A 14,425-nucleotide genomic window follows, 5' to 3' on the forward strand; every position below is an offset into this window, starting at 1 on the left:
TTTCGCACTACTGACAAGTTTTTTAATTGGAATTATTGTTTAAACGGTTTATATTTTCGTCTACAACACAATTGCAACTCATCTAAAATGAAAATATTAATCGTCCAAAAAAAAAATGTATTTCATCTAAAATATTAGTTAAAATACTGTAGTCTTGCGCCCAAAAGAACATAGCTGTTTAAATGAAACCGATCTAATTTAAAACGAACGGATTAGTATATAAAAGCAACACAAAATAGTTGTATGAGCAATAAATATGTTACCTTGTTGGCAACGTCCAAAGCATCGACATCGGCGGTCAAGCGAACGAAAGCCTTCTTATAACCATCAGGTCTAAATTGAAAATTGCATATTAGTGAACTATTTCGACATTTGGTGTATAGTTCTCACTCATTTTACCTGATGAGGGTGTTGATCTTAGCAGCTTCAACATCATAAAGTCTCTTGACGGCATCCTTAATTTGGTTCTTGTTGGCCTTAACGTCAACAATGAAAGTTAAAGTGTTGTGTTCTTCAATCTTCTTCATGGCAGTTTCGGTGTTGAGAGGTTGACGAATAACACGATATTGGTCCATACGAGGAGCATGGTTGATTGACTTGCGAGCGTACTTGGGAGCACGGTTCAACTTCAAAGTCTTAGGAATGTGGAAGTGAGTAGAAGTACGGACTTTACGGACAGCCTTGCCATGGACACCCTTGAGGGCAGCCTTCTTGGCAGCGAGAGCCTTGTTCTGAGAAGCTACAGGGAATGAAACTGAGTATCAACCATTTTTGAAAATAATAATACTGAGGTGTGAAGTCAACAATCAACAATCAACGGATGAGGTCAAGTTCAGCTAATGCATGTCGAATAGTGGAATTTTGTAATGTCAATTAAAGTAATATCACTCGGTATCCAAAATATTTCCACCTATCTAAGAGTAACGATGTTCATCCATATAAATTGCATCCATGCTTGATCATATTCATCTATTATTATGCAACTGATCCCGACTGGGTTCGTTGATTGTTGATGTTGCATTTGTTGATTCTATATTTACCAGCCATTGTAATGTTCAGAAGGAAAGAGAGACTGTATCAGGTGTGCTGCTTGATACTACGTGTAAGTATGGAGCTTTTCGGGCCATTAGCTGTGCGTTTGTCCAGCCAGCAGAAAATTAGCAGAGGCCGGTTTCGACCCACCGATTTGCTAATTTGTGATTTCCGATCCGGACATGTTATAACCAGCTTTTCGGTAAGGAATAATCTTAAGCTTTTTTTTTAAGGAGACGAACAATAGGAAAGAATATATAGTTCTCAGTTGTCCTACCCGTCAAAGACCGCAACTTTTGGATACACAGTAAATATTGTTCTTTGCCCGTCAGTTTTTACAAGGCTATTTTTATCTCTTTGATCTCTGCGTATCAAGAAATTATTTCATCGAATTTAGCAACTTTTGGGCTGCCACAATCATTCCCCTATCAAAGGCGCTGTATGAACTACGTTTATTACTTGATTTGTTAATTTTTTAGATGTCGTACATAAAACGCAAAGGGGTAATAGACTTTGAATGCTTGCGAATTTAGTAGTAGAAAGACCAGAGCGCTAAATCGAGTAATTTGTCAAAGTGGCCTGATTTGCTTTTATAGGCAAGCGAAAAGGAGAGAATCATGAAAGGCATTTCGAAAACGATTGTCCAAACATAAGGCAGGCTTAATGGTGTAACCACGCAACGCTATCTTGCTGAACAATCGAAAAGGGTTGTCTGATTTTACTTTTTTATTAAAGCATTCGTACAAAAAAAGAAGTGGTAAGATTTTCGCCAGCACAAAGATTCGCTATTAATCATTTCATCACTTGATGGATGAGTCTAGATTACCATCAAAAGGTCGCTAGGGGGGAAGGCAAAGAGGAATGATAAATAACACAAAAAAGCTTGTGTTCAGGTTGACTACAAATCACAAAGAATTAGAGCCCATTACAAGTAGCGTATTTAAAGACAAATGTCAAATTCATTCAAGCTCTCTTTTTTTTCTCTCTTCAGGTTTCCTTTTTTAAAGAAAATAATAAACTCTTCTAGAAGGCGTTTACTTTTACGACTTCCATAGCAAAAACAATTTCATAGGGATCCTATGAACAGAAAAGAGTCCTTTTCTACTGCCCTAGAAATCATGGATAGCCATCTTTTGCGATATTCTCAGCCAGATGGCGCTGAAATTGCTGCCAAACTTGTTTCGATTTTCTCCATTACTTTTCTTTCTCTGCTATTCGGTATAAAGACATATAATGTACATTTTAAGTACCTAACATATTCACGATGGCTTATTTTGGCATTGTACGTTATATCGTGGGCATTTTGCGCTACTAGTATGTTGTTGGTGACAACGAACAACGGTGAGAGCAGATTTCTGAGCATTTTAATATGGCAAACGACAGCTAAATTAGTTTGATCATGCACATGTGCTTAGGAAACTATACTTCCTGCTTTCTTTCCATTATGGCTTGCGATATTTTTTATTCAGGCACGAAAATCGTCATTTACTGCTGGTAAGACTATGGTGAAGCAGCTAAATACATGTACTTTAAGCTAGCAAATTCACGGGCAGTTTATATTCTAAGGCTTATTGAAAAAGTCTACGTTGTATCATCAATTCGCCAAGCAAGATGGAAATCGAGATCCTACCTATTCCATATGTCCTTACTGCTGCCATACATTGCTATTTTCACACTTATGGTAATGATTCCTCTGCAAAAATTTTACATTTGACACTATAACTTACAACTTATCAAATCTAAATAGCTTATATTCCATACTTCAGAAATCCAAGCGGACGGCATATGTATAATCGGACTGCAATCAATTGCATCATTACCACTCCTCGTAATTATTCTTCACGACTCTGAAAGTTTGTGCTATTCTTTGTTATCGCTAATCCTAATTCTTTTTCTTTTGTTAATTATTTTATGGTATTTTTCGTGTGTAGATTTATGATTTCGTAGGTGAACAAAACAAAATATCATATCTCACTCATCTTTTCATTGTTAGCGTTCATTTTTATATTCATCATTGTTTTTATATTAGTTCATCAACTCGTACATGACAGTCTTTTTCATTCGTCCTTTAATGAAACTTGGTGCTGGTACAAAATCTGGTTGGAGAGCAACACGCTTAAACGAAGTTGCTTTACGCACAATGGTTGCTTCAATTGTATGCTTATTAGCCTCTTTTGCTAATGTGTTGTCCCTTGTCTTATTGAATGGCAGAGAAAGAGGCCTTGTATGTTTGACATGTTGCACAGTAGACGTTACTATCAACGTGATCACCATCCACTGGGTAAATATGAACTAACACAATATTGCTTTTGGATTAACATCAATTGACGAGGGTATTATTTAGGTTACTTCTCAAGCACCTGGTAAAAGAATGAAAGAAACTGGTGTTGATCTTTCAACGACCCACAATAGAGATTCTAATCATGAAAACTCATTCCACAACAAAAGGCAACCACACAATGACTTTAACAATTTCGAGTATTCTTCACATGATTCAGGCTATCAACACCGGCACGATAACAACAATTTGGGGGCCATGGTGCGTCTTCCGGAAGCAGTTAATTTTTATGGATTTACAAATAACGATTTTCAAAATGATGACTTGAACTCAGCACCACCTTATACTGTCTCATCTCCAGCCAACCTGACCATTTTGCATAATAGCAAAGAAAGAAAAGAATTCTTAAACCTCAGCGATCTACCTACCGAGGATAATGACAATTGTTCGAGCTCTTCATCGATCCATGAGTCACAAAGTAGCCGCAAATCATTGACTCCAAAAATGTGATGCGAGTTGTTGTATTTACAATACTCCTTCTAACTCTATGTTAATTATTCAATTATAACCTGTATTACCAGTCCTTACCCCATGTATAATAGTTTTTTTACGTGTTGCATTACGTTATTGCTTTTTATACTTATCACTCAATTCCAAATTAAATCAGAAGTCCGATTTTATGCATGAATATAATTTTAAGGAGCCCCTTTTTGTCAAAATTGTTGGTCTTAAAATTTAAACGACTTCAGTTGTAATACCTATAGTCTCAAAAGATGACAGAATCTGTTCCGGTGGTATAAGTGTAAAGTTATTATTGAGTTCAAAAGAAGACAGCTTTCCCTTAGCAATGTTACGTGACTGATACAATGGATATTTCTCGCAGCGTTTGTATCTCGTGCCACAGTAATGCTGGAGTTAGATCATGGTTAAAGCAGTTGCTGCAAATCTTCTAAATAAAGGCTCTTAAGAAAAATACGAGGAAAGAGTATACTGTGATCAACTTGCTTTACCTGCGAAGCTACATACTCATCAATATATGCAACAATAATCTGCCGAGATATCTGTCTTTACAGCATATATCATTCAGCAGATGAGCCTTTGATGAATGATCACGCTGCTTAACATTTTACTCTTCGACAGTTACTGTTGTAGCAGGTTTGTTATGAATCCCCCTTTTGAACTGCTTTTCGTTGGTAATGGATTATATATCACGGCTCTAGTAGTTTTGTTCCTGGGGCTCATACACGTGTTCTCTATCAAGCAGATAATACTTCATATTAACAAACTATTTTCATATTTTATTTTTTTTTTCACTTTCAATGATCGCCCTAGACAGAAAAGGTTTTTTGTATCAATTTAATTCTTTCATACATTAATGTTCAGAATTTTTAAAAGATGTGTCTGTCTTTTAAATAGGAAAAGCTGTACAGTTTTTTAACTGCGGGTTTAGACGCAGCTTAAAAATAACTGGATGGAATGACCAAAATTTTGAGACGATTGAGTTAGAGTTTGAAAATCGAACTACATTAAAATGGAGACGTTTACCTGTAAATATCAAGCCAGTTTCGTTCTGGCGATAATAAAAATCAAAAGACTAAGAAGTTGCCTTCCGGCTGAACTCTTTAGGACGTTCCTTGTCTTTCCATACCGAAATGCTGATGGCCATCATGTGTTTTGCTGCATTGACATCGCGGTTCCATAGTATCTTACAGGTTTTGCAAACAAGGATACTACAGCCACGCACGGTGTCTAATGCTTTCAATGTGTCTGAGCGACAACAATTGCATATGCGTGATGTCAAGTATTCATCAATTGTAACGGCAAGGAGATCACCAGCAGCCTCTCTTCGCTTCAATGCACGCCACAGAACACCAACGACACCAGTTCTAAGGCCTTTTAGATGAACGGCGGATTTATTGAACATGCCGTCACCAAATACAACCAGAGGAACTTTTTTGCGATCACTCAGCCTGAATTTCTCTGGGGCCCATCGTCTGTTGAAGGAAGACAGTGAATTGAGTATATACAAATTCAGTGGACAGTTAATCGCTACAGACTTACCGAACGTGGTTATCGCTCTTTGTCTCTTCTTCTTCCCGGCTCTCCTTCTCCTTCTCTTCTTCCTGTTTTACTTTCACTTTCTGTTTCGTCTTCTTTCTTCTTTTTTTATGCTTAATTTGCCCTTCTTCTTTGGCCATTTCATCTGTTCTTCCCTTCTTTTCTTCCGTAATTCTTTGTCGTATTTGATACCTCCATCGACAAGCATGTTCACCATCATGTCTGCAGCACGCTGTCTGCCTTGATGCAGACGGAACCTTGTTTCACCCATACCAGGCCCATAGAATGAGAATAGGATCTGTAAATGTTGCAGTATGTAAATAGTATATCTCTTATACTGTTCAGGCGAGCCTGTTTTACTACTCGGTATATTGCTTTCTATCGCTTTTATCGTACAATCGGCCTTTTTCCTTTCTAATTCTGCATTGACACGAGTACTACCCGTCATGTGATAATATTCTTTTGTCGAGCAGCGCCGTATCTCATGTCTGTTTGTTTCTAACCCGATTGCTGCTGTAAATACTGTCTTTCGGCCAGGATCAACAAATGTGGGTCTGTAGTTTGCCGCGATCTCTTCATAGGAGAAGTCTTCCAACGTCAAGCCATGATGATCAATGATGGCGTCTTCTTTTGGTTTCTTCTTACGACTAAATAAAAAGTCTACAGTGAAGCCATCAGATCGAATGAGATTCCTGAAGAGCATACTTGTGTTTGTCTTTAGCTCAGCAATACTATGATATAAGTGAAAGAATAATCTTGAGAACAGAGTCTTTTAGCAGAGTGCTATTTACTTTACCTTCTGAAGCCTAACTTTTTGAAGTTGAACACTTTACAAAATTGTTCAAGTTGATTCCAATAGCCCTTTACAAGTCTTCCAGGAAATAAAAAAGGAGTAAGGGCGTTTATGCTGATGGTAATGAAGCGCCATGATACTGAGGGAGTTGGAAAAGGGAAGAAGCGATGAGGTAATGGTAACCTACGAACATCGTAGGCAAGATGATTAGAATGCTCTTCTTCGTAGTAGTCTTGGATAAACCACAAGGGCTTGACACATTTGACCGGATCGGCCGCCAATGACAGAAGCGTAACCTTTTCCTCCGCAAGGTCTGCAAAGTTCTTGCACAAATTATCTATTCTTAATTTGTCATCACTGCTTAACTTGACTTTACCAGGCCATTCGGGTTCGCCTTTGCAAATCACTTGATAACAGTATTTTGTTGCGATTTCGTCAACATCGCGCTTTACCATGCTCTAAAGAGAAAAGAATATTGAGTTCGCTGCTGTTTGGTTTAATGTAAAGTTAATCCTTACCGGGAACATATTCTGCAAGGTATAGTATAGATATTTGAGCATTCGCTGCTCAAAAAGTTCAACAATGCTGTTCGTATATGTGGTACTGAGCTCCTTACAAGCTTCTGTCAAGCATTGGCTATAGCCTTTGGTGAAGCTATAACTTACTTCGACAGCTGGATGCTTCTCTTTGAACTGCTTATAGAAGTTTTTCATGGAATCATTTATTGCTTTCTTGTTGGTTACTGTTTTAGCTGTTACAAGTTGTCCAACCGAATACCACAACTGTTGGGTGAAGATTTCTTTTGGTGTGTCTTTCTTATTATGGACGAGATAAGCGTTAACAAATAGTTGCGAACGAAACACAATAGCCATAATGTCATTGCAGCACGAAATGACTCTTTCCCTGAACTTCTCGCGGAAGGTTGGTAACATCGCACTGTCGATGGGAAGCTTTCTTGTGAATACAGTAGCATCATCACCAAGAACAGATGAAATGAGTTCTTCTTTCGAAGGCGTGTGTTTGAGGCATTGCGACGAACGAGCAGTGGTATGGCCATCTTGTCCACAGCTGAGGCACTTTGCAGCTTGTGGGGTGGTCTTTTTCCGTTTAACTGCTTTCTTCTTCTCTTTCACTTGGTCACTCTGTTTTCTCTTTTTGCCACTGCTACCAACTTTAAGGAGGTTACTCACAAGCAATAAAGTGCTGTGTGTAAGATAGATTTAGGTTTATTGCTTACCATCATCAGCTTTTACGGCTTTGTAATACTTGCATTTGTAATAACGCTTGTCAAAATGACCTGGTTCATAGCAGTCTCGACACTTGGTATGTTCTAAAAAGTTACAACAAATATCAGAATCCTTATATCTTGATCTGACGGTTCTCCTACAATTATCAAGCATTTTACCAAATGGGTTCCTTTTAACCTGGTTCTTATGCTTTTCTTTAATAGATCTAATCTTCTGTATAATGAAACTTTTGTACATGAATAGAGCTGTAAGTTACAAAAAAAGCGAAATACGGAAAAGAAGAGATCTTATTCTCGTTTGAAAGAACCTCTTCATTATATTTTTAACTTTGACAACAAAAACGCGAGAAAAGAAAGACACGTCTTTATCATTGGGCAAAGTTCCAAAAAAGGCACTGACGAACATCTGGTTGGTCTTATAACACGTCGTCATTTGACGAAAAAGTTGTTAAGCTTTTTGTAGCTCACCCTATTGCAAAGTGACGCCAATCAGAGTTTTCTTAGCGACTTCCTTACTAATGAAGACTCATTTTTAGGACTAGCTTGTACGCCATCCTTAATGCTGCTTGGATGATACTGGATAATTGATTATCAGCGAAATCGTCCAAGAATAATATACCGCTTCATCATAAAATAATTGAAAGTTGTCTAAATTAAGATTTAATAGTGTCCAATAAAATTTGTGAAAAGTCTGAAATAGCAGTTAAAACACTGTATTTCCATAGCTAGACCAAGCACTATGTCTGGCTGAAATATGCCATATATTACGACGACACCATCGCATCACCAGTACTAGCTTTTCTGGATATTAAATCTGCTTATGACACGGTGGTGGATCGACAACATATTTGGAACACAATCCGCCAACACGTACCGACAGCTCTCCTTATGTTACTTAAGAGCCTCTTTGATGAAGTGGAAATAGAGATACTGCTACAAAATGCTAAGTCCTCACGTTTTTGACCAGTTACTGGTGTGCTACAAGGCTCTATTCTGTCGCCATTACTGTATTCATACTACATCAATGACCTACCTACTCAACTACGAACCCAAGAAAGAGTGTATGATCTACCGCCATTGGAATTGGCTCGGAACATGAACTGTTTATTATATGCGGACGAGGTGGTCTTGATTGCCGAAGAATCCCAGATGCAATCCCTACTTTAAAAATGTGAACAGCAAAGTTACTCCCGTGGTTACCGATGGAACCCTGACAAGTGTGTAATACTGGCTTCTTCTGATCAGCCAACGATGGAATATCTCCTTTATGGATCCACACTCCAAAGCAACAATTCCTTCCCATATCTGGGAGTTCCTTTCAAGCCCGGTGGTTACCTGGACACTCAAGAGCTCATACATATCAACACAACCAAAGCCGTGGCTACTATGAACACCTTATCGTCGATTGGAGTCAACCCTAACGGCTTTAATAAACTACTATCTCTCAGGTTCTACGCTCATCTGGTCCGCCTTCAACTGGAATACGGATTGGCGATAAGCAAACTGAACAGGACAAATCATATGAAACTGGAAAACGTACAGAACAAATGCATTCGAAGGATATTTGGTGGGTCAATTAGATCCTCTGTCAAGATAATGCGTCACTTAGCCAACTTATCCTCGATGCGAGAAAGAGCCTACACTCTCCAGGCTAAATTCCTGTTACGACCACAAACGCTCCCAGATGATGCCCTACTGTCCCTACTGCTGCCATATGTACAACAACCAAATAGCTCTTCTATCTGGATTCAGCTATCTCGTACACCTCTCTGGCAAAGAACCAAGGAAAACGCCCCGACAATGGATCAGAAAAATCTCAAAAAGTCCCTAAGAGACTTTCGTACAGAATCCCTACAAGCAATGCAAAGCGCCCCAACAAACTCTAAGCTCATATCCGTCTGCCGCCCAACAGTAAGTTTAGATCCCATACTATGGCTCCCAATGACAAGAGAAGAAAGAAGTCGATGTCTTCGTTGGCGACTTGGTTGGTTACCTAGTGGTAACACCACCTACTGCGTCCGGCACCCTTCAGCATTGTTAACAAAGACACACTCAATCCAATGCCTGCATATGCACTCGCGTTTGCAGCAACCACAGCAAATAGAAGATCCCCTTTCGTATCTTCTAAATCAGCTACCTAACCACCCGCCAAGACAACCTATGATAAAACGTCAATGGGAACACCAATGGCCGATCCTCTGCTACATACTATATGAGCTAGACTATCTCTTCCACGTCAAAGAACCCCCACCCTTGGATGTTGCTCTAGGATCTTTACTGCTCCAATGGATGTCTCCTCATAATCACTCAACCTTGTGATAAACTCGTTTTTACCCTTGATCTTGAAGGGCTTTTTAGATACTTTATAAACAGTCGGATCTGCCCCGGGCAATTTTATATAACATGGTGCCCACTGGGTTTTAAAGAAAATATTTTGTCAATAAAAAAATTCTCTTTAAACGTATTTTCACAGTGTACTAGCCTCCTTCACATCCAACAATCGAACAGCCCCAACTCCAAACTGATCTCTCAATGCCGTTCTCGATTAATGATCGACCCGATCCTTTATATTCCAATGTCAACTAATGAACGCAGCCGATGTATCCGATGGCGTTTGGGTTGGCTTTGTGGGGGCCACCGAACCTATTGCCTTAAACATCCCTCGTCATTACTTACAAAGTTCCACGCTATCTCCTGTTTAAACATGCACCACCGCCTATGACTCCCCACATCAGTCTGTGATCCCATATCCTATGTTCTCAACCGTCTTCCTACACATCCGATCAATAACCCATCCCAAATACAAAACTGGCATTTTCTATGGCCAGCACTTTGTCACATTTTGTTTGAACTCGACTACTTACACCACTCTCAAGAGCCGCCTACCACTCCTCGGTTAGGGCACCTATTGCTCGACTGGTTACCCTCTTCCCCTCCCACAATCCTTTAGTACATAATCCTTTTAACCCTTGAGCCCTAAGGGGTTTTTAGATTCTTTTCAGCCTTTGGAGCTGCCCCGGGCAATTTAGATAAGTTTAATATCTCGTGTCCATTGGGCTTTAAAAAAATTAAATATTATGTAATAAAATCTATGTTATAAACGTATTTTCACAGTGATCGATTCTCTTTCGAATCACACAAAAATGTCAGCGACAGTGAGTGAAATATACAACAAAACTAACATTGCGTTGGATACATTGTCAAATTTATGGCAAACTATGCTAAAAGTTATTGAAGCTGTTTCAGCAACGGCAGCAGCATCGTTGACAGTCGAACCTGATCTTGTTGAACTACAAAAAATACGTAAGGAATACGAACTGTTGATGACAACGCTGAAAACGACGGTTGAATGGTTGCAGAAGAATCCAATCAATGACAACGAATTAAATGTTGAGGCTGCCGCTCCATCTGCGGATGTAGAAGAGCGATTGGAATTACAAGCGGTAAGAGGTCGAAATTCCACTTTTGCTGATCTGTCCACGGTTTATTTAAACTAGGGTCTCTCAATTATAGGAATCAGAACGCATTAACGGTCAACTAAAGCGACTACTGAATCAGTCATACTCGTTACAATTTCAGTTAGAGTTATTTTTCACTTCAGCACAGCAAACACTTTTAAAATAGTCATGTAAATAGAAATTTAGTTTATTCCACGCATTCAACCTATGTACAACAGATGGTGTATATAATATATCCTCTCTGTAAAAAACTGTTTAACTGAATTCGACAGTTTTATATGTGAACTCAGCAGATATTTGTCAATCATACTGTATAATGATCCATTTTCTTATTCATGTTTTGGCCGTGTGGTAGTTTGCTCATTGATTGTTGTTTGAGCATGAGATAATATCACTGTTCCTGTTAAAATAAAAGCAGCTCCTATCCACCATCTGAATGCCAACGGTTCATCAAAAATCAGATGACCTAAAATTGCCTACAATTCCAATACTTTAAATAGTTAATTCCATCATAACAAATTAAATTGTTTGAACCTTTACCGAAGCACTGAAATTGATAGCACCGTTCACAATCGATACTTGTACTGAGGAAGGCGCAAGATTCAGAGCTTTTGTGAACGTAGTCCACATGATTGAGTTACATCCAAAAATAAGAATAAAGCATACTATTCTCATAAATAATAACGATGTCTTCATTCAATTCGCGTGAGTTGCTCTTCCGTAACCAATTTCTTTTTTTTTTTTTTGCTATTGAATTCTGTAACTATACCTTTGCAGGTACAATATTGAATAGTTCTGAAATATAAGTATGTATTAAGACTGTACGTTCATCAGAAAATAATTTTGCGAAGACAGAAGATGACGCTGCGAAAAAGCCAGAGGTTATGGCGAAAGGGATGTAGGTAGATTTCGACATAAGAAAGCTCTAATTGAGGAGGATAATGTTCGAAAATCTTGCATAGTCAGTAATGCAGAAGAGTTCATTTTTGCGACAAACCGTGTGACGCTGATTTTTTTGTATCCTGTTCAAAAAAATTTGGGCCTCCTTTTCAACGCGTTCTATTAGCTACTTTAATCGTTCTTCCACTAGAACTCTTTTAGCAAGCCGACTACAGACCAAAGAACCGACTTTGTACATATACAATTTAGAATGAGTTTTGGTGGATTTGGTTCTTCAAGTAAAGTATTTTATCCTTTTGTTATTCTGTTATACTTGAGGCAAATAAGGATTAAGAGATTCTATTTTCTCTACCATAGCCTCTGCGTTTGGCAGTAATACAACACAATCAGCTGCAGGCACATTATTTGGAGGTACACCAACAGCATCATCACAACCTGCTAATACCAGTGGGTTGTTTGGATCAACTACAGCAAATAACAGTTCAGCTGGAACTCTGTTTGGGAGTAATAATACAGTCAACTCAGCATCGGCAGGCACTTTATTTGGTGGCTCAGCAACTGCTACCTCAGCGCCTGCTTCCACAGGTTGTTGTGATTTAAAAAAATTAGTACAGTCGAAGTTGGAACTAATGCATTTACATTCGTAGGGTTTGGAGTGTTCGGATCTACACCAGCTTTCAATACAGGAACCGGTACTTTTGGCGCATCAGCATCCTCAACTGCGCCAACATTTGGCGGCTTGAATACAACTTCGCAGCCTACATCTTCTGCATTTAGCTTAAATACCTCTGCACTTGGTACTTCAAACAATTCTGGTTTTGGTACAACAACAAATAATACGATCGGCACTAATACTGCAGGCGGCTTTGGCGGCTTGGGCTCGTCCATAAATACAAATACTGGTTTTGGAGCATCAACAGCTACGACAGGATTTGGAGGATTTGGCTCTAACAATGCGACAACAACGAATAAAACTGGATTTGGCACATTTGGTAGCTCAAATAATTTATTAAATACACAGAATAATGTCACCTCATTTAACCTTCAACAGCAACAACAGCAACAGCAACAACCAGGCGTATCACAACAAAAAGAAAACGTTTGGCAAGAATTTGCTTTAATCAAAGCACGATTTGATCCAACATCACCTCTTTGTCAGTTTAGAGTAAGCTTGCAGCACATATTTTTAGAGGATTTGAAAAAAGAAAAAAAAAAAAAAAGAAAAAGAAAAACTGATTTATAACCTACCTTGTTTACTGATCCACCCGGCATCATATAGCATTACTTTTACAATAAAGTGCCGCCAAATGAAGTACAACTTTACGTCCGCCCTCCTAACCAAGATGAGCAATTGTGGAATGAAGCGTGCCGTAAAAATCCAGATCCTACAAGGTATGAATAACAGTCAATTTTGTAACATTCGAACGATTTTTATATTGTACTGAATCCTTTGAATTGATGACAAAATAGCTTGGTACCCGTTTTAGCCGTTGGTTTTGATGATATTTTGAAACGTATTGAAACACAACAGAAGCAATCGAAAGTATTTGAAAACACATTATTACAAATTGCTGAAAGAGTGTCAATGTTACGTCGTAAACAAGATTTAGGAACAAAAATTAGACTAGAAGAGCATAAGCGTCGTCATATGGATCTAAGACAGCGTGTACTTAGGGTAAGGACCTTTGGCTATACTTATAAATGTACATACTCTGTCAAGTTTCATCTCACCAAAGGCTGACTTTTCTTGGAAATAGTTACTTCGCTACAGTCAGGTGTTACGTTATAAAGGATTCCCATTGACCGCAGAGGAAGAGTCGGCTATGGAAGAATTGAATAAAATGGCCACAGAAAATTATAATCCGGAGGATCTTGCGTCGAGATTGAACATTTTATGGGCGCAAATACAAAGTATTAGGGAGCAGCGTTCAGCTAAGCAACAAAATGAAGTCGAAGTCTGGCGTACAGTCAGTGAAGAAGATACCAACGCCATTGCAAAGGTTTGTTTTTATTTTGTGAGGGAATTTTAAATCGGTCATTGATTTTATGATTCACAAATGTTAATGTCAAATTCTATATAGCTTTTGGAAGATGAACAAAATGGTATTAAACATATCACAAACGTTATTAAAGAAGATGAAAAGGAGCTAGAAACGATGGAGGCCGAGCTTAAGGAAAGGATTAAGCAAAAGACGCGTCGATAAAGTACTGCTATCTATTTATGATCTGAAATAAAACATTTTTATATGACCCAAAGCGAATTACTTCTACTAACAATCAGTAGGTTTCTTATCCAAAAAGCGTGAATATTAAGTTTGTGAGACTTTTCGTCAATTGAAATGCGTTAATGTATTCTTCCAGTATTCTATATAGATATTTTGGTTTACAATATCTTAAACAAAAAGTACCTGGTCTCCAATAATATGTTCTCGTATATTCATGAATGCTAATAAAACTGGAATGGTAATTATGCTTCATTCCACGGCTCTAACTGATAAGTTAAATACATTGTAGTTCTACAAAATGAGTCTTTTGGCATAGGAACGGTAACCAATAGTAACACGGAATACATTATGTATACGTTGATCAACATGCATTTGTGGAACCTGTTTATTTCTCGTTCCACGCGACCAATGTTTTTACCAAGTGCAAATATAACG

At 38.4% G+C, this 14,425-nt stretch overlaps 7 protein-coding genes across 7 annotated transcripts; 3 read left to right on the forward strand and 4 right to left on the reverse strand.

The window, feature by feature from the left end:
* Positions 1 to 59: 59 nt before the first annotated feature.
* On the reverse strand, positions 60 to 1,064 carry BDF20DRAFT_957662 (60S ribosomal protein). The gene is made up of 3 exons (XM_053084922.1): positions 400 to 1,064; positions 264 to 333; positions 60 to 193 (listed from the first exon to the last, which is right to left on the reverse strand). The coding sequence occupies exons 1-3, from the start codon at positions 573 to 575 to the stop codon at positions 179 to 181; spliced, it is 261 nt and encodes an 86-aa protein (XP_052936649.1). The 5' UTR covers positions 576 to 1,064; the 3' UTR covers positions 60 to 178.
* A 1,110-nt stretch (positions 1,065 to 2,174) lies between these two features.
* Positions 2,175 to 3,424, forward strand: BDF20DRAFT_802349 (uncharacterized protein; the record flags this gene model as incomplete). The annotated part of the gene is made up of 5 exons (XM_053076414.1): positions 2,175 to 2,373; positions 2,586 to 2,713; positions 2,780 to 2,860; positions 3,062 to 3,313; positions 3,377 to 3,424. Coding segments are annotated over 5 exons (708 nt in total), but the record flags the coding sequence as incomplete, so codon positions are not given.
* A 2,020-nt stretch (positions 3,425 to 5,444) lies between these two features.
* Positions 5,445 to 6,080, reverse strand: BDF20DRAFT_819828 (uncharacterized protein; the record flags this gene model as incomplete). Its single annotated transcript, XM_053077488.1, has 1 exon — positions 5,445 to 6,080. A coding segment is annotated over one exon (636 nt), but the record flags the coding sequence as incomplete, so codon positions are not given.
* An 80-nt stretch (positions 6,081 to 6,160) lies between these two features.
* BDF20DRAFT_819324 (uncharacterized protein) lies at positions 6,161 to 7,117 on the reverse strand (the record flags this gene model as incomplete). The annotated part of the gene is made up of 2 exons (XM_053077449.1): positions 6,161 to 6,619; positions 6,680 to 7,117. Coding segments are annotated over 2 exons (897 nt in total), but the record flags the coding sequence as incomplete, so codon positions are not given.
* Positions 7,118 to 10,550: 3,433 nt separating this feature from the next.
* On the forward strand, positions 10,551 to 11,031 carry BDF20DRAFT_820064 (uncharacterized protein; the record flags this gene model as incomplete). The annotated part of the gene is made up of 2 exons (XM_053077508.1): positions 10,551 to 10,850; positions 10,921 to 11,031. 2 exons carry the CDS (start codon positions 10,551 to 10,553, stop codon positions 11,029 to 11,031), a joined length of 411 nt encoding a protein of 136 aa, XP_052936653.1.
* Positions 11,032 to 11,049: 18 nt separating this feature from the next.
* BDF20DRAFT_526808 (uncharacterized protein) lies at positions 11,050 to 11,856 on the reverse strand. Its single transcript, XM_053075670.1, has 3 exons — positions 11,635 to 11,856; positions 11,406 to 11,555; positions 11,050 to 11,341 (listed from the first exon to the last, which is right to left on the reverse strand). The coding sequence occupies exons 1-3, from the start codon at positions 11,779 to 11,781 to the stop codon at positions 11,195 to 11,197; spliced, it is 444 nt and encodes a 147-aa protein (XP_052936654.1). The 5' UTR covers positions 11,782 to 11,856; the 3' UTR covers positions 11,050 to 11,194.
* Positions 11,857 to 12,015: 159 nt separating this feature from the next.
* Positions 12,016 to 13,969, forward strand: BDF20DRAFT_835689 (nucleoporin complex subunit 54-domain-containing protein; the record flags this gene model as incomplete). Its single annotated transcript, XM_053078868.1, has 7 exons — positions 12,016 to 12,043; positions 12,123 to 12,350; positions 12,380 to 12,930; positions 13,045 to 13,157; positions 13,236 to 13,440; positions 13,523 to 13,765; positions 13,847 to 13,969. The coding sequence occupies 7 exons, from the start codon at positions 12,016 to 12,018 to the stop codon at positions 13,967 to 13,969; spliced, it is 1,491 nt and encodes a 496-aa protein (XP_052936655.1).
* Between the last annotated feature and the right edge of the window lie 456 nt (positions 13,970 to 14,425).

This window comes from Mycotypha africana, assembly GCF_025528875.1.
Source record: "Mycotypha africana strain NRRL 2978 chromosome Unknown BDF20scaffold_5, whole genome shotgun sequence".
NCBI classification, from domain to species: Eukaryota; Fungi; Mucoromycota; class Mucoromycetes; order Mucorales; family Mycotyphaceae; genus Mycotypha; species Mycotypha africana.